The sequence below is a fragment of the Macrosteles quadrilineatus genome, unplaced genomic scaffold, assembly GCF_028750875.1.
Source record: "Macrosteles quadrilineatus isolate MER2022 unplaced genomic scaffold, UCM_ALF_1.0 Scaffold_8__2_contigs__length_117827958, whole genome shotgun sequence".
In the NCBI taxonomy this organism is placed as follows: Eukaryota; Metazoa; Arthropoda; class Insecta; order Hemiptera; family Cicadellidae; genus Macrosteles; species Macrosteles quadrilineatus.
Window position 1 is genome coordinate 14649127 of NW_026542601.1, and position 24105 is coordinate 14673231.

General features: G+C 37.0%; 1 protein-coding gene across 3 annotated transcripts in view; it reads right to left on the reverse strand.

Moving 5' to 3' along the window:
* Positions 1-1198: 1198 nt before the first annotated feature.
* The window catches only part of LOC128999212 (cell cycle checkpoint protein RAD1-like), a 32053-nt gene continuing 9146 nt past the window's right edge, over positions 1199-24105 (reverse strand). The window contains exons 1-7 of one of the 3 annotated variants that reach the window (XM_054425603.1): positions 7442-7745; positions 6140-6238; positions 5471-5622; positions 4582-4816; positions 3153-3217; positions 2161-2299; positions 1199-1324 (exon numbers count right to left, since the gene is read on the reverse strand). In XM_054425603.1, coding sequence (XP_054281578.1) covers positions 1298-1324; positions 2161-2299; positions 3153-3217; positions 4582-4816; positions 5471-5622; positions 6140-6238; positions 7442-7555 — 831 coding nt within the window. In that variant the 5' untranslated portion in view covers positions 7556-7745 and the 3' untranslated portion in view covers positions 1199-1297. Of the gene's footprint in view, positions 1325-2160; positions 2306-3152; positions 3218-4581; positions 4817-5470; positions 5623-6139; positions 6239-7441; positions 7746-24105 lie in introns of those variants that run through there. The other 2 variants (XM_054425602.1, XM_054425604.1) reach the window with 2 other exon arrangements.

Sequence of the window (24105 nt, forward strand, 5' to 3'; positions counted from 1 at the left end):
ATAAAAATAATATTTACTATTTTTAATATTCATTTAAACGTCCGTTATGGTCGTGACCGGATTTTGTGTTTTTCCACTAAAGATGCTCTCTAAAAAAAAACTACCAAAGATATTGCGTTACCATGGACACTTTATGAAACTTCAAATGTTAATAAAATAAAAAAAATAATAAAAGTTTTGAAAAAAGGGGAAAAAAATTTGCAAAGTGTTTTTCCTGAAAACGTGCGTTTTTAAATTTTCACTCCCTTATGTTTTCAAGTCCTATATTTCTGAGCAGAACAGTAAGTATATTACGTTACTATACTAGTCCATGGTGGAAGTTCCACCATGATACTAGTCTACTAGTCCTGAAAATACGGTATGTGTTTCGTGTTTATCGGATGAGTGTGGCCGTTCCCGTGCGAGACAAGTCGAGTGCGGGATTACCATACGAGTCCGGTAAACACATTTTGGACGAGTGACGTACGATATTTTGCGCCATACTACTCTAAGCTAACGTAACAATGAAAATATTTATAGGTCCTTATGGTACCAACGACTATCGACTAATCACTACTCTCTTGGAGATCATGTTTTTGATTATAACCATTCATTGCCAAACATAATCAGCTGATTGGTGTCCGGTAAAAACTGATTACAGTACAGTACAACATTACCATTAGTAGCCTACGTAATGAAACCCCATTTGATTAAGCTGGCAGCTGGCGACAAGCAGCTGTTTTCTGGACTACATTCTTGCGGGGGAAGTTCGAAAACAGTGTAGTGGGGTGTGATAGTATATTTGGTACCTAGGGCCGAAAATGAGGTTTTGCCGGCTCGATATATTTTTTAAGTTCGAGACTAAGTCGAGCCATACCACCCCTACCACCCACACTATACCCTATTACCACTATATTCATCACAATAATAATGCACACTGATAGTAGTTGTTGAGTGTGCATTCTATACAGTTCAACTACCAGTCCACACTCGAAAGCTATCCAGCTGAAGGCAGGCTATTATTAAGAAAATGCCATAGTTTGTTCCTTTCTGTACATTACAGGTAATGTTTTTAAATCATAACCATAATGAGCCAAAAATACAAAAGAATTTGAAATACAAACAGAAATTAATAAGTTGATGTAACAAAATGTCAAAAAGCCAAAATAGTAAAATAGGTTAGAAATAAATATATGCATTCACACATAATTTGTATTATTTAAAAACAATATAAATGTACAAAAGATTCACAGGACTCCAATATGGAGTGAAGGTGGATAGCCATCATAGAGGCATTTTTCATTCCAACAAAGGCGACTCAGACATCGTCAACAACTGGTGTACACTGAAACAAGTCGTTAAGTCAGAAAGTGATTTGGTCAAACTGAAATGTTAGCAGAAATAAACAATCTACTACCTACTACTATCCAAAGCAATATGCAAACTTAATAGTATGGCCATATTCAAAATAGAATTTTGTTTAAATATATTCCTCCTAATCAGCATACACCTATGACAATCGATTCTCAATACGGTGAAATGTGCTCTAGTTCCTTTCTGTCAGGCTGAACGCTCACCGGTGAGTGCCGGCATCACCTACATTGCATTCAATTTCTGCACAGCAGCACACCGGGAAGAACAGGAACTTTTATATCCGCGTTTAGCTAGGAATGGGTGCTTTATTTTGGTGTAGGTTGGTAGTAAATTTCCCCGTAAATCCCCTTCTGGTAATCTTAGAATCTTCTCCCGTCTTTCTCCCTCCAATTGGCAATACAATGGGACAAATTTGTTCAAGATAGTGCTGCTATCTGTGAGTGTTTCAGCAAACTACGTCGACTCTCATCGTAATGCAGCACATCACCGCACATTATTTGCTATTCATCAGACCAAAGTATTTTAAAGCCAAATGGGTTCGCTCAACGCTGCGCCGCACCGGGGCTTTGCCTGCCATTTGGTGGGCTGCAGCGAACGTTTTAAACTGTAAAACACTGTATATTGCTCCACAATAGTTCTGCTACTGATAAAGACTTAAATAAAAAGATTGAGTGCATTAATAAACTTACTAGTTTCAAAATACATCTATTATATAAACCTCACCTACATAAAACAAAAAAAGTTTTAACATTTTACATGGCAATTTTCGGATCAGCAAACATTTTCATAGCTACAAAATCAACTCACGTAATACTCTATGTAACACAGCTGTTTGGCTTCCGTCTGAATCATGAATTGTAGACAGAGCAGTCCCACGTCATCTGTTCGTACAGAGACTTTCACTGAGATTGCCAACGGCTTCATGGCAGGCCGAATCTGACTGAACCTATACCTGCAACAATCATGGCTGAAAAACCACTACCAACACATAAGTTTACTGAACCGTTTGTAGTTTCACTTGTCAGGATCTTCAACAATGTTCAGCTAGTGATGTGACGAGTCCAGTACAATAATCAATACTTCTATAATATCCAATAACTGAACTCAGTTGTTTATGGCTTGGAGATTCTTCACGCTGTAGTCTTGAATTGACAAATAGAGAGTGATGAATACGTGAGCATGTTTTCAGAATCACTTCTACACGTCAACAGCACTGAATGCTGAGTACTAAGGAGTTGAGTCAGAATATACAAGCTGTCACTACAAGTCAGTAGCACTGGCATTGACCAAATACTAGCAGAGTATTCGAATACTCACCTGAGTTGAAGAAGAATCGAGTACATTTTAACCGAGTAGACTCGTCAAACCAGTATCGTCAGTATCAGTAGGCCAGGGAGCAGCGGATATTGGTTGAATAAACAATTAATGTGTAACTAAACAGGAGCTAAACTTTAGTTGAATTTTTTTTAATTTTTCCACTAAATAATTGTTTTAAAGAAATTTATAGAGTGATTAATATGATTAGTTTTTTACTAAACGTAGGGTTTTGTGTATTAAATGAGTGATTGGGACTTTGAACATTGTGCTTAAACTGTCTAATTTAACCACACACTCTGTCATTATGCACTTATGCATGCCAGTTATATCGTACATTAAAATTTTGTTTTTTTAATAAATTATTACAAAATGTTGAACACCGTTATGGCGACTTAAAGCCAACTTTATGGATGGGATTATAGGAACTTAAATAAAACACTAGAATAAGCAGCCATATTACAAAAGTAACATTACAATTTTACCTAGATCTGATTTCTTTGGTGCACTGAAAGGCTTCTATCATTTCACTTGTATGCAGAATGTGAACCTGTAAATAAAAATTTAAAATTAAACGCTTGACTTAAATACTTGACCCTATACAGTTGTTTATGACCTAAAAGAAAGTAAGTTTTGTACCATTAAGTTCTATCATTCAAAAACATTTGCTTGTTTTGCACTGTACTGAACTCAAAGGTCATTTAGACAAAGTGCAACTGTTGAAAAATTTATTTTGTGAAATCTATACTTATAAAAGGCAAAGCCCTCACTGACTCACTGACTCACTGACACACTCACTCATCACTAATTCTCCCACTTCCCATTTACCTAGGAGGCTGAAATTTGGTACATTGATTCTTTAGGCATTAAATAGGAAAACTAAGTTGTTTTTATTCTGATCGGACTCTCGGGCTCCGCCCCAGTGGCTCTGGAGTTTCCCATGTTAGCCTTATGATTTTTCATATTTAAAAGGAATTAATGAATCTTAACAGCTGTTTCAATTAAACAAGTTGGTTCTGTTCTATGATGTTCAATTGCATTAAAGTTACAATGATTACCAACAGGGTGCAGCACTATTATTTATTTTAATTTATGACAACAGCTAATTTGCAACCAAAAGGTGAGTGAGCGTAGCGAACGAACTTCAACCTGGAGACGAGTTAGCGTAGCGAACGAGCTAACCTGAAGGCAAGTGAGCGCAGCGAACGAGCTCCAACCTAAAGGTGAGTGAGCGTAGCGAACGAACTTCAACCAGGACGTGATTGAGCCATGCGAACGAGATCATCTTGAAAATTAAGAAGCTAAACGGGGCAAAGCCCGCGGGTACAGCTAGTCACTGATAAAACATTTTGCCAATTTGTGTCTGAAAAAACTATTTACTTTTGGTTACCTATAATGTTTTAGAGGGTACCGATAAGCCGATGGGAAGCAATACAAATCAAACTGATTCAAATATGAATGTAGCAGACCTGTTTTGTGACATTTGTGTGGGTTAGCCTAGTGGTTAGCATCTCGGACTTCAGTGAGGGAGGCAAGGGTTCTTGGCACATTCACAGTGTACATTGTTTCTCCTGTAAAAATTCCACTGAAATCGGCATTACAAAAAAAAAGCATTAGAAGATTACTTGGATTTTTCCTGTCATTTAACTTTAGGTTGTGTTTAGGCTAAGCTATGCTAGAACCTATGCAAACCTAAACCTTAGATTGCCTATTGTTACATACAACTAAAATAGTGGAAGTAAATTAATGGAAAAGTTCGGATTATTCTGCTATCATTAATTAAGTACTTTTATAGTAAACCGTAATGTCAAAGTCGCTGTATTTATTAAATGGTATTGTTTATAATCCACAAATTTTCATGTATGTAATTGAATGTAAAAATGGTGGTTTTGCCGTAAATAAATAAATGATTACCTGACAGTCCCCCGCTAAACCTTTAGTAGTCAGCTGGAAATAAGGAGCATCGGGACTGAGGAGCAGTTCGACACATTCAGATGTTGGATCCAACTCGTTGAATACATCCTTGAACTGGGCCGACTGAAGAATCACTTTGTTGACTACATTGCTAGCGGGAAAATCAAAGTCTAGAATCTCGTCGGGTTCCAAAGTCTTCAGTGAACAGTCGGTAATAACACCTTCCTCTTCAAGCCTGTAAAAGTCAAAGTAGGAGTTTATCTGTCGCTATTTCCAGTATAATAAGGAGAAGGACCTATCCTTCAGTGCCCAACATGTAAAGGCTCAAGCCACTTGTACATAGTTATTTACAAGATGTCAATTATAAATTAGGTAGTTCTAATGATTATTGTATAGTGGAAAAATATTAAGTGAGCACGATAACACAATCAAACATTTTAGAGGGGCCTAAAATCACTGAAAAAGTCAGAGGTGAGACGATGACGCAAAAGAAAAAATTAATGATTTTCGATACTAATAAGACAATAATTTTCAGTGACATGAACGTGAGATAGTTGGGCGTTCAATATTTTGTTTCGTAATGATTTGAGCTAGCTGCCCGCTCCCAAAATATTTTCCCTTCGACTGATTATCATAATAAATTTTCAATGTCTGTAGCAGGATGTAAAACAAAAGACAGGTATTTGGAACGATATTTTAGTTAGGCCCGATTTTTTCTGTGATTTTTGGGACCTTAAAAATTAAGAATAATTGTTACTTTTCAGTGAATTCTGTGACTGGCTAGTAAAATCAGTGACTTTTCCGTGACTTCAGTGACGCCCTGATTAAGTAACTCGAAAACAATAAGCTTGAATTGTCTTACCAAACTAAACGATTTTGACAAACTCACAGTAGTTTGAGAGGTGCTCCTTGATGAGTGCAGAACATCTTGAGAGCTGCGGTCGCTCCTGGGACAGTGCTGCAGTTGTCGAACATTGACAAACAGTCGAGAAGAACATTGAGATCTACCTTAAATGTCACCTCCTCTGTAACGTGAAACTCCTAGCAAGGAAAATCAATCAAATCAAGCGTTTCATTTGAATAAATCCATACAGACTAAATACAGTATAAAAATAACAACACAAAGCATATAAGTTACCTACTGATAAACAGGTGGGCATGGTTGTTCATACGTTGTATGGTTGGAGTATAAAAAATAAAGAAAGCAGATATTTACTACCTACTTATATACTTATAATTTTAAAATATTTTTGTTGAATCTTTGCAAGTTTGATGTTATAAATACAACTAGTGCTCGATTTGTGGCGTAACGGCATTCTGGTACCTCTCTTTCAAAAAGATGAAAATATTGACATTTAAGTTAAATAGGTACATAAATGGGCATCAATCACATAATCACATTAAATAGTGATTATAGAGATTATAGTGATTGAAATAGTGATTTAACAGTTCCAGCACCTCAATTTTTATAAATCGAGCCCTGAATAGAACTGTTTATTTTAATACATTTTTCAGTATTTTCTTACTAAAATAAAAAGTATCAGCACTTTTGAACTACCTGAAACACATCTTCTCCAATAAAAGCACTGACTTGAACACATTTGGCGTCTTCTACCACAATTTTTAATCCATTTTCTGACACGAAACAGGTGGCCATCTGAAATAATTCATTGAATTAAAGTTAGGTCTAGACATATTAATGACTGTCTAATGACTAGTTACTATAGTGAGGGTAGGCCTAGTTTTTAAAGTAAAGGCCATTTTTGTTCATAGCTTCGCAGTTTGCGAATACAGTTCAACGCCATAACTCGCCACTTACTGGCGTCATTTAAGATTTGAATGAGACTATTTTTGCAGATCCGTAGTTGACAAGTAGTTTAAATACAGTTGACTGTGTATTTTTCTAAGGTCAGTGATACGTTTTTTTGATTACCGGTACAGGAAACAATCTGATGTTGACATTTAGTGCCAGATGGATGAAGGTTATGGTCCTAATGCAATGAGTGAACACAAAGTTTGGAAATGGATTAAAGAGTGTAAAAATGGCTGCCGACACCTTTTCTAAATCATTTAAAGAGAAGTCTGGGTACCTAACAAAAACCCAATTCCTTTTAAAATGAACATTTCCACTGCCATTTTAAACTTCCCAGCCCATTTCAGCACTTTCCGGTTTTAGCTCCTTCAAAAACATTAGGCTATTAAGTTTAAGTTAGGTTTAGTTTAGGCTAGGTGTATGAAGACGAGTAATCACAGAAAAATATTTAAAGCAGGTTGGAGAGCTTCTAAGTAAATACTGGTCACGGAACTTGAGACAAGTTGACCTGTAACCGGTCAGCACTGTATTACGATCTGCCGGCTGCACTTTACTTGACGTCCTACACTCATTCGAATGAAAATATTGATCGATATATCGATTAATCGATTGCTTCATTCGATATATCGTTTGGTTAGTTAGGTAAGGTTAACCTAACCTAACTAACCAAACGATATATCGAATGAAACAATCGAATGAAACAATCGAATGAAAATATCGAATTGAAAAAAATAATCGAATGAGTGTAGGACGTCAAGTAAAGTGCAGCCGATCTGCCATTAAAAAGTCCACATTGACATCAATTACAGTAATAGATAACTTACTTACTTATTTTAACAGGATAAAGGATGAAGCCCATTGTAGTTTAAGATTATCAAATGATTATTTAATTTGCCTTAGTTAATAGTAATCTGTTCTGCTAATTCAATCTAGCCTACTAGGGCCTAGTACCTTAATAACCTAACAAGTTAGGCCTTGGCCCATTACTGTATTTGATGGCCAAATAAAATGATTTATGATTTACTAAAAAATTCAATTATAGGTTACCTCTTTAAAATTGAGTACTTTGAGAATATGAGACAAATGCTTTACATTGTCCAATTTCATTTCGAATAAATTGTCACTTTGTACATTGCTCACATTCAATATTGGATTTTTCATTTTTGTATAGGTTAAGAGTATCAGCCTAAGTGTGCAGATAGAAAATGCAATTCAAAGCACTAACTTAGCAGTTAAGTTAGCACTATCAAAACATTGTCGACACATAATAAAAGCAAAACTATCCAAAATAAAAGAATGAAACATGAAACTTGACACTGACAGAGGTTGAGGTTAGGTGCAGCCGACGCCGACAGCCACAACATCGTTTATGTGTTTGACTTTGACATTGTTTAATGTTTACTTTACAACAACTGCCAACTGCCTCATAGTACAGTAAATAAAGTATTTTTGCACGGTCACCTTTAACTCCAGGGGCCCATTTCATAATAAAGTACAAACTAATATTATTAGTAAATCAGCTGATCACCCAATGCAAATCTAATGGAAATTACAAGTTACAAGTTGTAACTTGTAGTTTATTATGAAATGGGCCCCAGGCCGCGGCCTTCGAACTGGCAACGTTGCAAGTGGTTTTGTAACAGCTGTTTTGTTTGGAAGCAGCTAATGGTATTTGTGTATCACTAACACCACTTGCGATGTTGCCAATTCTACCAGGACGCGGCCTGTAGTTAAAGTTGGCCGTGATTTTTGTGTGTTCTATTTAGTGTTCGCTTCGTTCTCATGGTGGAACGGTTCTCTCTTATAAACAAGAGATTTCTCGCAATATCTATTCCCGTAGCATTGAATGTATTTTTTACAATCTGTTATTTAGAATTGGTATGGGTAAACCCACACATAAATGTCCTCATTCTTTCATCAAAAATAGGCTAGTTCATAAGCAAAACTACCGCTAAATATGCAATTAACAAATTAATGGCCCAGGGAACAACATATAGAGCATTGCGTTGGCGTAAATTACCCACTGAGCTATACCCTGGACAATCATTTGGCAAGAAATCGCTCTCAGCTGGCTGGCTAATAAAGCTGGGGAGTGGCAAGGCATCACTAGAAAACATAGTTTTTCTAGTGGGGCCTTGGGAGAGGGCAGGTACTTTTTCTCATGACTGAACCATTTCTGGAAACACCTCTACACTCTAGGAATCGTCAACGTCAATTAGGAGTGTCGACTTTGCAAACAGTCATATAAGACTGCAAAACACGTTATTCTGCATTGTGATAAACTTGGTGCTTGGACAAGCATTGGGACGGTGGTGACGTCCTGTAATCCAGCTACTAGGAGGTCACGAATTGTGGATATTTATAGGCATGCACTGTGGATACGATACTTCCTGGTGTGGATTGACGCCCGCTCTAGTGAGTACTACGACTATCCGCAGTACTATCCTGATAATTAGACCAATTCGTTAAGGCAAAAATGTGGTTTGGATTCCACTATAAACTGTAGGTTCCTTAGTTGCCATTAGCTGTATGGGCTATTAATTAACAGCTGTGTCTAAGGAATATGTTGGCCTTAGTCACTAACAAGACTGCAAGATCGCGCCACTCATCCTACACTCATCTTCATTCATACTTGGCTTAAAATACCTACTTTGTATGGTTGCCATATTATTAAAATCGTGGGGACCCAGTTTATCGACATCCCAAAAGATCGACACTGAAATAGTCCCACTTTGTCGACAACTCAAAATGTCGACAGTGTCGGTAATATGGGATGTCTGTAAAGTGGGATGTCGGTTATGTGGGATGTCTGTTATGTGGGACGGTTGTGTAAATTTTCCCACTTTATCGACACGCAAAATGTCGACAAGCAAAACAGATCGACAAAGAGCGGGAGATTCAAATTGAAGGTGAACAGCTCTTGCTGAACAGATCGGTTGAGTATAATGAGAGTCGTTCTTTTTTAAACTCCGAACGACTTCTATTCACGGCGCTTGCAGTCTCCTTCAAATTTGTCAATGCTATCTCAACTATCTTGTGTATATAATATGTGTTCTGCCGTTTGAAGGCTTAAAATAATTTGACACTAGTGTACCTGTTGCTCGAATTCGAGCAATTGCGGAGCATTGCAGGCGACTCAAAGATTATGGAAATACTTACGATCTACACAACAGTTAGATATCAAAATCTTTTGTAAATATCTTATCTTTTTTCAAAAAGCTGATCTTGTTTTTTTAATGTTTTTAGTGTTGTACCGATTTGTTGTAAAAGGCAACAAATCAATACAGGTTAATGCGAAGAACAGTCAGCTGGTTTCAACAATAGATCAGTATAGACCAGAATGCACCACGCACTAAAGACGGAGAGGGGATAAGGTTTAGCCGGGCGGCCATCTGTTTAAATCAGTACTCAGTCCTTACCCAAGTCTCATCGTAGCTAGTTCGGTAAAATTGTTTATCGTTCGTGGAAATTAAATTCATTTCGCGGCGTTTGGTCGGCCAATCTTAAATTTCCTTAAAGTCGTTCAGCCTATATCCCTAAGGGATATAATTGCCTCGCGATCGGAAATTAGAATCAGTGTTTTTGTCAAAAAGTGCAAAAGTTCGTTACCGGCCAAACGCAGTCCGCCATTTGAAAATTTCTCAAACGATTCACGAGTTCAATTGATCGCGTGTTGTAGTATACCGGCTAGTTACGTTTTCCCATCCTTTCCCCTTTGTGTTATATTTGTGGACGTCCAAACTGTAAGTAATTTTGTGTATTTATTTGTTAAATTGAGATTTTCAGTGAGTCGCACTTTGGTAAATTTTCCTGTCTTGTTTTGTCAATTCATGTAGAATAAGCACATGTTCATAGGTTCGATCACAATTTGTTGATTTTTAAATCCATTCATATTGTTGCAATCCGCTTTATTTATTAGACTGTGATATTTCTATAGTATTAAGAATAAATATATGAAAATGTTTTTATAGGGTAATTCAGAGTTGCTTTGTAATATTTTTATATAGTATTTGAATTTTGCACAGAGTCATTATTAAAAGTACAATTCGTTACAGAGTGTCACAATCAGCATTTTAATTTGGGGGAATCATTTAATATCAAAGGAGGGATTAGGTTGCTGGTTCGGCTGAATCGGGAAGTGTTATCGGAGGCTGTGCCAGTTTGCATATAGACGAACCGCCAAAGTGCCAAATTAGCTATAAAACAATAAGCAACGTTCCAGTAAATATTATTACGATTAAACGCAATACTGTTTAATCAGTTGACCTTCGAGAATCGACCTTCATATTTACATCGTTGGCCAACGAACAGGACTTGTTTGGCACTGGTCGTCTCAAATTAAATTAAATACCACTCCTCCGTTGACACCTTCGAGATCGGTGTGAAACCGCGCCAAATATTCCCCTTTGAATAAATCCGTTCAACATTCTCAGACAGATCAATTCCGTCTGATTGTGTCACTCAAGGTCATATTTTTATATTGCACCACACAATCAGAAACTGTCAAACTGGAATCATTGTAAATCTTAAATAATGCTTAATAAATCAAATTGTACTCACTTTTAGTTCTCAATAACCTGGTAGTTCTTTATTATATGCTATAGTATCAAATTGGTAAACAAAAGGTAATTCAGTAAATAATAGGCCACTACAAAAGATTCACATTTTAAGTGCAACACTAAACACTAGTGTAGTAGTGAGCAAGTAAATTCGGTGTAGAATTAAGACTGGTAAATTGCTCTCATTAAAGGTATTACTTTTTTTGGAAGAACTACAAACAGTGCCAAGGGCGTCCCCTAAGGACCTTTTGGGAATATTTATATTTTGCAGGGCCCACTCATATTTTTTCAATAACATCAAGCTTCCACTGCCAAAAGCTCTGTCTGATATTTTTATTTTCTGGAGTTCTTCCAACCCAGGGGCAACCAACATTTGTAAAGATTCATTTGAGAGCATTGCAAGGAGCAAATATATTTAAATACAATATTTAAATATATAAAAGTAGTAGGAGGGAGTTGTTTTTATTTTTCTTTACAAATAAATGATATCATCGCGTGATCTCTTGGTACTGTTTGTGTCTGTGCGATTCACTGAAATTGTTTAGATTATAAGAGATTCTATTATTATTGTTATTGTCGTTGTGTATTGTGCTGTAATTAATTGTCAATTGGTTTTTGTCATCGTGGAAAATTCGTTTTGTTAAAGTGAGATATATTATCGTAAATTGAATTATTTTCCTAGCGGGAAAAATGCACCAACAATTTGGGCCTGGGTATAATACAACTGCGAATGACCGACGCGATCGTATGTCAAGGAGAAATTTAGAGGAATTAATCGATTTAAATGCGCCGATACACCAAAACAATGAGCATATTCCACCAAATAATAATGGAGTTAGTTTAGGTAGACAAAATCCCGATTGTCGTTTACCGATCGTAAACGATGACGAACCATCGTCAAATAGACAAAATTCCGCTTGTCGTTTACCGATCGTAAACGATGACGAACCATCGCCAATTAGACAAAATTCTAATAGTTGTTTAATGGACCTAAACAACCACGAATTGACTGAAATGCTATCAAGTACGTCGAATGCAACTCAAGATAACAGTCATGCCAACAGCTCGTCGTACGTGGATATTCAACCTTCAAACGGCGAACGTGCGAGAGAGATGGAGATAGTCACTGCACAACAACGCGCGTCATTTCCTGTAGCGACTGGTTCACTGTCCACTGTTGCCCCGGTCAGTGCCACTGTACACCACCCACACCCACACACTCGACCTCTCACATACACTCACCATGACACACACGTACACGCTCACACATACAATGTTAGTCAATCACTTACTAAAACCGATCAAATTGTGGTAATTGAACTGATTAATAAATTGAATACAGTCGACGGCACAGATGAACTTGAATTAATTTCATTTCTCAAAAACATCAAACCAATATTTGATATTTCTCCGAATTGTCATACAGAGATCATTAAACTTATTATCCCTAAGGTCAAAGGTCAAATGTTCCAATTGTTTTTAGAAGCAGTATCGAGTAACGCACGCTGGAATGTCTTACATGACGAGATATTACACAGATTTATTCCGTCAATTAGGCGACGAGAGATTGCATCGTTTGAGTTAGATCGACCACAACAACCGAATGAAACTTTTTCAGAATACGTCGATCACATCATATCTATCGCATTCGCTTTAAAATCGTCAATGTCAGAAGGCGAGGTGATTGAGATTGCTTTGACAAAATGTAATCCAACTGTTCGAAGTCATTTTTCGTTCGGTCAAATGCCACAAAGCTTATTTGAGCTAAAATCATTCGCAAATAGAATCACTAGTTCAATGCGTGCCGAAGAGAGATATTTTGGTAATGCAAATCGACGCCCATTGATTAATTCATCGCCTAGGGTTGTGAATCAAACTCGTCACAATCCAATTACGTCGCAAAACGATCTACGTAACAGACCCAGGGAAAGAATTGTAAAATGTTATCGTTGTCAAGGTGAAGGTCATATCGCTAGGAACTGTAGGGTTTCTTTAAACTAGATTCCGACGTTGTCAAGGGCACACAACGTCGAACTGTAAAGTTATCGCCCAACAAAAGTATGCAAGCAACAGATGTATCCGCGAAACTGCCGCTAATTAAGGTATTGTTTGGCAACAATATAGACTGCCTGTCGCTGATAGACACTGGCAGTAGTAGGTCATTGATGAGTAAAACGCTTTTTAATAAGTTGCGAAGTGCTAATTTGATCAAACAGTCAAGTAAAATTAATCAATCAGTAGAAGTCGCGAACCGCCAGAAGATAACTGTGCGGACAGAGGTCAAAGTTCATTTTAAGATAGATAATCTGTCATGGGACTACAACTTCTGGGTAGTCAATCAACTTCCGTTACAGTTAATATTGGGGTACGATTTTATGAAGTTTGCGCGAATGTCCGTGAATTTAGGTGATTCAACAGCGGAGTTTAAGTTTAGGGAGAGTGTTAAATCATATTGTTTGATAGGAGAAGGAGAGATCCCAACTTGTGATAAACCCGATTTAGGTGATTCACCGCTCACAGACGACGAACGAAATAAATTCGAAAACCTACTTCGACAGTTTAGCGACGTTGTCACAGACAAAATCGGCTTAGCCAAGACTGAGCCTTACAAAATTCGTTTTAGTAAGGATATTGTGCCATTCCGACAAAGACCTTACCACGTCCAGCCAGATAAGATGGTAATAATGAGAAATACTGTGCAACAATTATTAGATGAAGGGGTAATAGAAAAAAGTGTTTCAGAGTTTAGTTCTAGCGCCTTCCTAAGACCAAAAAAGGAACCCGGAAAATTTAGATTGGTAGTCAATTATAAAGAACTAAATAAGTTTATTGAAATGGACAGTTTCCCACAACCAGAAGTAGATAAAGTTTTTCCTTATTTTAAAGATGCTCGTTATTTCACTACACTTGATTTGAACAATAGCTATTACCAATGCCTATTACACCCTGATAGTAGGAAATACGCCGCTTTCAATGTAGGATATGCCTTATATCAGCCTCGTACTTGTCCCCAAGGAATAAAAATCGGTAGCCAGGTGTTAGGACGCATAGTCGACGAAATGCTAGGAGACTTAAAATTTAAATGTGTAATAAACTTTGTCGACGATCTCTGCATTTATAGCGCAAACCCACAGGATCATTACAATGACTTGAAAATGGTTTTGGAACGTCTAAGGGCCGCCGGACTTACAATCAAACCCAGCAAGGTCACCTTGGCAAAGAGGGGCATGCGTTTCCTGTCACACATAGTAAAGGATGGCAAACTGTATGTGGACGATACTAAAGCTGAAGTTATTAGTAATTTTCCTCGACCACGCAATTTAAAGGGTGTGCAACGATTTATCGGCATGGCTGCTTTTTATGCCAAGTTCATACCTAATTTCTCCGAAATCAGTAGACCATTGAACTACTTGAAAAAGAAAGGCGTAAGATTCAGGTGGGGTCCCGATCAACAATCTAGTTTCGACAAAATAAAGCAAACATTGTCCTCACCCGTCGTACTTCATCTTCCAGATTGGTCCAGGAGATTTATAATGTCGTGTGACGCAAGTGAAAACGCCGTAGGAATTGTCCTGGAACAGGAAATTAATGGCAATAATGTTCCAATCGCTTTTGCCAGCAAAACATTCTCAGGTGCTCAATTAAAATACAGCATGTATTTGAAGGAATTTGCCGCTGTATTGTACGGCCTGGAAAAGTTCAAGGATTATCTCACTGATAACCCATTCATCCTTAAAACCGATTGTATGGCTGTAACATATGTTATGGGCTCCGACAAGACTACTGGTATGTTAGCGCGTTGGAAACTACGATTTTCACAATTTCCATGCGAGAAAATCGAGCATTGTAGGGGCACACAAAACATAGTAAGCGACGCTCTAAGCCGGATGTTTGAAGTCAATGAACCACAACAGACTAAAACCCCAGCGCCACAAAGCAACGTTGGCCCCGACCGAGTCAAAGTCAACAAACAACAGCCGACTAAAACTCTCACACCACAAAATGATGTTGTCCCCGAACAAGTTTTCTTTCTACAACACTTCCCTGAAACCTTTGAGTCACTGAGTTCGAAACAACGCGAAGACCCACAGCTCCTCAATATTATAAATAACATCGAAGATGGAATCGACGTACCGAATTATTTTATAAAAAAGGGTATACTACGTTATCAAAAAAACCCCAGAAATCCGTCTAAAATCGTCGTTCCGACTCAAATGAGGAAAATGTTAATGAAATATTTTCACGACATTTCAATATCAGCTCACCTAGGAATAAAAAAGACTATCGGGCGAATCACACGCGAATTCACATGGGAGAAAATTTTCGACGAGGTTAAGCAATTTGTCAGATCTTGTAGCCTTTGTCAGCTGTCTAAACCAGCTCAAGCGCTAAATATTGGCCTGATGAATTCTAAACCTCCCGAAAGATGCTTTGAACGACTACACATCGATACCTTTGGACCATTAATACGAACCGCAAATGGAAATATGTACGCATTAGTTTGTGTCGATACATTTTCAAAGTTTAGTTGGATTATTCCATTAAAGAAGGCAAACACCAAAACAATCATTGCAGCGCTAAGGGAAAAAATTTTCACTCAACATGGTTTCCCAGAAATAATTGTATCTGACAACGCATCCATTTTTAAGTCAGAAATGTTTAAAAGTTTTTTGTTCAGCTTAGGGATCAAACACATCAATACTTCTGTAGCTAGGCCAAACTCAAATCAGTCAGAAAGAGTCAATCGCAATCTGAAAATAGCGTTAAAGATATTCCATTCGCAAACACAAAAACGCTGGGATGAAAATATCGCATATTTAAACATGGGTTTAAATTCAGCCGTCCACGAAACAACCAAAGCGACGCCTGCGCGAATTTTCTTAGGACGAGAAATTAATCATCCATTGCAATTACAGTGGGACATCGATCAGGAAAACGATACTGACGTTACAGAGGATTGTATCGCAAAAATCATGGATAATATTAAATCAGCCCATCGCAAAAGTAGCGCCAGATATAATAAAAATAGGAATCCATCGCCGTTCCAAGAAAACGATTTGGTATTATATAAAAGGTACATACCAAGTAATAAAGCCAACGAAGTATCGCACAAATTGACTCAAACATGGAAAGGTCCATACGTCGTAACCAATGTGTTAAGTTCAGTAAATGTCAGAATTGAATTAGTCGAGGATCCCAGTATAAATCGAGTAGTTCATGTATGCCAATTGAAAAAATATTATCAGCGGTAGGTGGATCGAATCGTATCGTATTGTTTTGTATGTGTTTAAATGTTTAAATGTGGTAACGTAAGAATCTTTATATTGTATTATATAAATATTGTTGTGAAAAATTGGAGTAACAGTGAGTGATTTCCCTGACAGTGAATAAAAATCAATGATGTGCAACGGTGTAAGTGTGCTGGGCGACTCGCAGGCCAGAAGGATGTGTGAAACATGGACTATAGACGACCCCAGTGTTGATCTCAATGCCAGTGGGACCCGAGGCGGTTGGACAACCACAGACTTAAAATCAGCATTAAGACCCATATTGCCTCATCTCCACAAAACCTGTTTTATTATCTGCTCCATAAATGATATATTCAAGAAAGTACCCCCGAATCAAACCAAATCAAATCTTAAAATCATTACAACCCTCATTAAAGCCAGCAATAGAGACATTATAATTTCGACCATTCCCCCCACCCTCAACAGAAACCCACAACATCAAAACCAAATCAAACAAATCAATGTGTTTATACAATCGTTACATAATCCGCCCAGAGTACGAGTGTTACAATTTCATAAACAATTCCAACCGTTAACTACAATAAAGAAGAATGAATACTTCAAACACACTTATAAAAACGGCAGAAGAGATATTGTCCATCTGTCGAGAGAGGGTTATCGCCTGCTTATCGCATCACTGACAACAATGTTATCGCCGCTCTCTGTCTAACCATTGTTGAGCGCCCGCCCCACCCTCCCCAGCTGACAGCACTACTATCGGACCATTGTTGGGTCACTGTGCTACTGATCCACTAGAGCCAATACACCTGTGCCACTACGCTGCCGACCAACAACAATGTACGAGCCCAGCTGTTCACCACCTCGGACAACACGCTCTGCTGATTACCACATGTGGTAAATCATAGTGTCTATTCTGTGCGCGGGATGCCTTTGTGTGTTTAATGAGGAAATGATCAGTTGGTGTCCTTGTCATAAAATAGATCATTGTAATAGTTTAGTATTGTTGTTACCATTATTTAAATTGTTGTTGCCTGATTGTTGTCGTTATTGTTGATTGTAAATTGTAATTGTGTTCATGTGTATCGTCGTGGTCCACCGGCTAGGCCAAAAATGCTCCGAGGTAGTACGATAGGTTTGACTGTCCTAGGCCGATCACGGATCATTTTTTTCTGCTAGGGGGCATTTTGTACCGATTTTGTTGTAAAAGGCAACAAATCAATACAGGTTAATGCGAAGAACAGTCAGCTGGTTTCAACAATAGATCAGTATAGACCAGAATGCACCACGCACTAAAGACGGAGAGGGGATAAGGTTTAGCCGGGCGGCCATCTGTTTAAATCAGTACTCAGTCCTTACCCAAGTCTCATCGTAGCTAGTTCGGTAAAATTGTTTATCGTTCGTGGAAATTAAATTCATTTCGCGGCGTTTGGTCGGCCAATCTTAAATTTCCTTAAAGTCGTTCAGCCTATATCCCTAAGGGATATAATTGCCTCGCGATCGGAAATTAGAATCAGTGTTTTTGTCAAAAGTGCAAAAGTTCGTTACCGGCCAAACGCAGTCCGCCATTTGAAAATTTCTCAAACGATTCACGAGTTCAATTGATCGCGTGTTGTAGTATACCGGCTAGTTACGTTTTCCCATCCTTTCCCCTTTGTGTTATATTTGTGGACGTCCAAACTGTAAGTAATTTTGTGTATTTATTTGTTAAATTGAGATTTTCAGTGAGTCGCACTTTGGTAAATTTTCCTGTCTTGTTTTGTCAATTCATGTAGAATAAGCACATGTTCATAGGTTCGATCACAATTTGTTGATTTTTAAATCCATTCATATTGTTGCAATCCGCTTTATTTATTAGACTGTGATATTTCTATAGTATTAAGAATAAATATATGAAAATGTTTTTATAGGGTAATTCAGAGTTGCTTTGTAATATTTTTATATAGTATTTGAATTTTGCACAGAGTCATTATTAAAAGTACAATTCGTTACAGAGTGTCACAATCAGCATTTTAATTTGGGGGAATCATTTAATATCAAAGGAGGGATTAGGTTGCTGGTTCGGCTGAATCGGGAAGTGTTATCGGAGGCTGTGCCAGTTTGCATATAGACGAACCGCCAAAGTGCCAAATTAGCTATAAAACAATAAGCAACGTTCCAGTAAATATTATTACGATTAAACGCAATACTGTTTAATCAGTTGACCTTCGAGAATCGACCTTCATATTTACATCGTTGGCCAACGAACAGGACTTGTTTGGCACTGGTCGTCTCAAATTAAATTAAATACCACTCCTCCGTTGACACCTTCGAGATCGGTGTGAAACCGCGCCAAATATTCCCCTTTGAATAAATCCGTTCAACATTCTCAGACAGATCAATTCCGTCTGATTGTGTCACTCAAGGTCATATTTTTATATTGCACCACACAATCAGAAACTGTCAAACTGGAATCATTGTAAATCTTAAATAATGCTTAATAAATCAAATTGTACTCACTTTTAGTTCTCAATAACCTGGTAGTTCTTTATTATATGCTATAGTATCAAATTGGTAAACAAAAGGTAATTCAGTAAATAATAGGCCACTACAAAAGATTCACATTTTAAGTGCAACACTAAACACTAGTGTAGTAGTGAGCAAGTAAATTCGGTGTAGAATTAAGACTGGTAAATTGCTCTCATTAAAGGTATTACTTTTTTTGGAAGAACTACAAACAGTGCCAAGGGCGTCCCCTAAGGACCTTTTGGGAATATTTATATTTTGCAGGGCCCACTCATATTTTTTCAATAACATCAAGCTTCCACTGCCAAAAGCTCTGTCTGATATTTTTATTTTCTGGAGTTCTTCCAACCCAGGGGCAACCAACATTTGTAAAGATTCATTTGAGAGCATTGCAAGGAGCAAATATATTTAAATACAATATTTAAATATATAAAAGTAGTAGGAGGGAGTTGTTTTTATTTTTCTTTACAGTGTAAAAAAAATATTTCTATTTCTTTTACCTGGATGTGTTCTATGACTTTTTCTATGTTTCCATTGTTTGCAAATCGGTTACCTATATCAATGATTGCTCAAGAAATGTAGCACAGTGTTAATTCAGTTTTATTTTTAGCCTATATCAAATTGTCCAGGATTTCTCGCTCTTTTCCGTTGTAATAATTACACCAATCCAAGTTTCGTCTACAGATGCAATTGCCAAAGAATATCACCTAGGTACGTACAATCTCCAAGAAGTGGTAAAAAAAGGCAGAAACCAACCCATACAATAGATATAAGTTAACTCCATAAGTGATATTAGGATTTTCCACTGATTTGGTAATAGAACATTATATTGCAAAACATGACACGATGCAGAAGAAAATCAATTTTAAAATCAGAAAAATCCATTACAAATGCTGTACTTTATTTTGACAAATTCAATAAATCACAATTTAAATATTAACAGCTGTTGCATTAAAAATGCATATGGTCGTAATGTAAACAAATCTGAAGAGGGAACTTTAAAGGCCTCTGGGGCAGAGCCCCAAGGGAATTTACCTTGTTTCTCTTTTGATGGCTCATCTACAGACCAAGACCTTTCTTTAGAGACCCCTACCAAGTTTCTACGCCCAGCCGTTCTCTCAAATTAGCTGCGACAAAAACCCCGTTTTTCCTCCATAAGAATAACATGGGATGGGAAATTTAAGGCCACTGGGGCAGAGCCCCAAGGGAATTCACCCCGTTTCTCTTTTGATGGCTCATCTACAGACCAAGACCTTTCTTTAGACACCCCTACCGATTTTCTACGCCCAGCCGTTCTCTCAAAATAGCTGTCACAAAGAAAAACAGTTTCAAATTAATATATAGATTTGTCGCACTTGTATTATGATTTATTGACTGTTTTTTTTTTCGTGTAAGAAGGTAGGCCTATGTACCTACCTAGGCCAAACTTTGATAGAGGATGATTATGGTATCCATCCAAGTTTTTTCAATCATACATTTATTTGAAATTATAATGATATAGTACATAGTTTTTTTCATTTAACTTGCTAGCTTAAGTGTTAAAACAGATTAACCCAAATAACAATTTTACGTTGTTCATTGTTACACTTTGAAATATTAAATGAGTTGTAGTACATTTGTATCAGCAACTTACACCGGAAATGAGGAAATGAAAAAAACTGCGTTAATTTGCCTCTGCAGATGCTTTGATTCTTTTGTTAACCTTTCCATTGCCAATATGGCGATCCATTAAAAGCAATGACAACATAAAATTTTGCAATAATTTCTTTCCAAACTATTTTGTAGAGCTTAAAAACAAATTATTTAGTATATTGAAGCATTATTATGCGCAAACAGTTGCCTAATGGTTACGGAGAAAACTCAAACAGTTTTAAATTTTAAATCCCTATGTTATTCTTATGGAGAATAAGTAAACTGTTGTAGTTAGCTTGTTTATGAACATCTTTTGATCAAAATTTGAAAATGCATTTATTTCATACTAAACTACCTACATGTGAAAAAAAAACTTTAAAACCCTCCCTGTTACAACATACCTAAGTACTTGTTAAACTAATGCAATATTGAAATAGGGAATAATTTTGTGATATTTTAAGGAGATAGTGTAAATCCAATCAAGCAAATGGAAATTCGTTTAGTCTGCAGGTTTGCTGCGGGGGGGTATTTTAAATAAATCATAGAGTTGTTGCAGTATTTAGAAACACACATCAGAACCACCTGTAAACTGTAATGGCTGCTTGAAACTTAAACACCTTATCTAAATGCAGTAGGTATAAAGAAAATAATAGTATATGCCTACTGTATTACGTTACTAGCCCGGTTTTAGCCCGGTAAGCGGTAAGGTGTTTTATCGAAGGCGTAGCCGAGTACGGGATTTTCGTGCGACACAATTTATTTAGGACAGAACATAAATTAGATTTTTTTTTATAAAATATGCCGCTGAAATTAGCTGTTTATTTCAACAGCTGACTAAGTACACGGTAATAGTATATTACGTTACTAGTCCAGAAAATAAGTGTGTTTACCGGACGAGTGTGGTCGTTCCCGTGCGAGACGAAGTCGAGTACGGGATTACCATACGAGTCCGGTACACACATTTTGGACGAGTTACGTACGATAGTTTACGTGATATTTTAAAGGAGACATTTTAGTGTAAATCCAGATAGGCAAATGGAAATTCGCTTAGTATGCAGGTTTGCTGCGGCGGGGGTATTTTACTCTAAAGTCATAAGCGATTTATTTAACCAGATTTACATAAGTTATGCATTGGTTACGTCAATTACAGAAATACATAAAATATATACAAAATTCCTTCTGCAGGCTATACATAAGCTATTTACAATTGGTTAACATTTTAAATTTTGTTTGGAAATTCACTCAATATGACCATGTAAAAATCTTTACCTTATTCTTATTACCCTCATTAACTCATTTTCGCGTATTCCAATTGTGTTGGTTCGCGGACTCATTCGTTGTAGGTTTACACGACACGTTTGTACAAATTTCATCAGGATCGTATTATTTTTGCCATGAGAGATTTTTTCGCTAATGGTAATACCGTATTACCTATATGGAACATTCACCAAAATGTTTTTACCTACTACCGTTTTAAATACGACAGTTTTTTAAAGTAGCCATTTCAGTTCAGTTCTTAGAATTGAAAAGTTTCACTTAACAGCTCTTTACTTTCATAACAGCATAGTTTCATTTCACAACAGCATGGTTTTTCTCATAACAACACAGGCAACGGATCAATGAGGTTCAAGGATTGAGAGAAAAGAAGTAAAATTGGAATGCTTCGAACGTCAACTAATCAGCTGATCAGTTGACAATTTTAATTGTTGATCCAACTTTTTCCTGTTAATTGTTCCTGTTAATGTGCGAACACAGAATAAAATACCCCCGCCGCAGCAAACCTGCAGACTAAGCGAATTTCCATTTGACTGATTGGATTTACACTGAAATGTCTACTTAAAAATATAACATTTATTCTTGATTTAAATAGAATTAGTTTAACAAGTACTTAGGTTTGCTGCATCAGGGAGGGTAAAACTGTTTTTTTTTTTTTTGTAAAATGTGAATAAGTTAGTAAGAAATGAAAACATTTTCCAAATTTGATCAAAATATGTTTACAAACAAGCAAACTACAACAGTTTACTTATTCTCCATAAGAATAACATGGGAATTTTAAATTTACATTTTTTTTGAATTTTCTCCGTAACCATTAGGCGCATAATAACGCTTCAATATACTAAATTATTTGTTTTTTTAAGCTCTACAAAATGGTTTGGAAAGAAATTGCTAAATTTTATGTTTTTTGGGTCAAAAATGGGAAAAACCTATTTTTACCCCATAAAACCCCCCGTAAACCCCTGTTCCCATGGTCCGATCATGCTGGATCGCGAACTTGTTCGAATAAACGTACGTTTACACGTTTGTACCAAATTTCATCAAAATCGGATCATTTTTGCTCGAGTTATCGTGCTGACGGACACATATATATCCTACTAATCCTACTAATATTATAAATGAGAAAGTTTAGATGTATGGATGTATGGATGTATGGATGTATGTTTGTGACAAGTGAACGCGAAAAATACTGGTCGGATTGGGCTGAAATTTGGCATGATGATAGCTCACATTCCCGGTTAACATATAGGCATATTCTTATTTCAAAAATCCTTTCGGGCTCCGCCCCAGTGGCTCTGGAGTTTCCCATGTTAACCTTATGAGAAATGGAATTATTGAATATTAACAGCTGTTTCAATTAAACAAGTTGGTTCTGTTCTATGATGTTCAATAGCATTAAAGTTACAAGGATTACCAACAGGGTGCAGCACTATTATTTCTTTTACATTTATGACAACAGCTAATTTGCAACCAAAAGGTGAGTGAGCGTAGCGAACGAACTTCAACCTGGAGGCGAGTAAGCGTAGCGAACGAGCTAACCTGAAGGCAAGTGAGCGCAGCGAACGAGCTCCAACCTAAAGGTGAGTGAGCGTAGCGAACGAGCTCCAACCTAAAGGTGAGTGAGCGTAGCGAACGAGCTCCAACCTAAAGGTGAGTGAGCGTAGCGAACGAGCTCCAACCTAAAGGTGAGTGAGCGTAGCGAACAAACTTCAACCAGGACGTGATTGAGCCATGCGAACGAGATAATCTTGAAAATTAAGAAGTTAAACGGGGCAAAGCCCGCGGGTTACAGCTAGTATATATATAAATATATATATATATATATATATGAATTTGAACGGATGGTGTTTTTGGCCTCTAAAGACCTCAAAACGAAAAAAAAATCGGTCCCGTGTCCAGGTCTTACCATGAGTACTACGGTAATAGCTTATTCCCTATATGGGAAATTCGCTAAAATTGCATCCACATTCCATAAAGACCATAAAATGCACAGCTTTCCACTTTTCAAGTTTGTCGCCATTTTGGAATTATTTTTTTTAACTAATTTTGTGGTCTTTTGGAATGTGGATGCAATTTTAAGACTTATTTACTCTTCGCATTCTCGCTATAAGCCTACTTGTTTAGGAGCTACATGATTTAAATTGTACACCGGAAGTCTCTTTTCCATAGGCTGTAACTCCTAAACGAGTGGGTTTATCGAAAAAATGTCAAGAATAAAAAAAGTTTTTAAATTGCATGTTCTATCCGAAAACATGAAAGGGTGTTCCATAATAGATTTCAAAGTTAGCTGCCATTTTCAAAATATAAACTCATATTTTGAACTGCCACAAAAAATAAAGGAATGTCCCTTATTTAATATCCCAATGGTGACCTCCTTGAGTTGATCACCCTGTATATATGTATCCGTTAGCGCGATAACTCGAGCAAAAATGATCCTATTTTGATGAAATTTGGTAAAAACGTGTAAACCTACGTTTATTCGAACGAGTTCGCG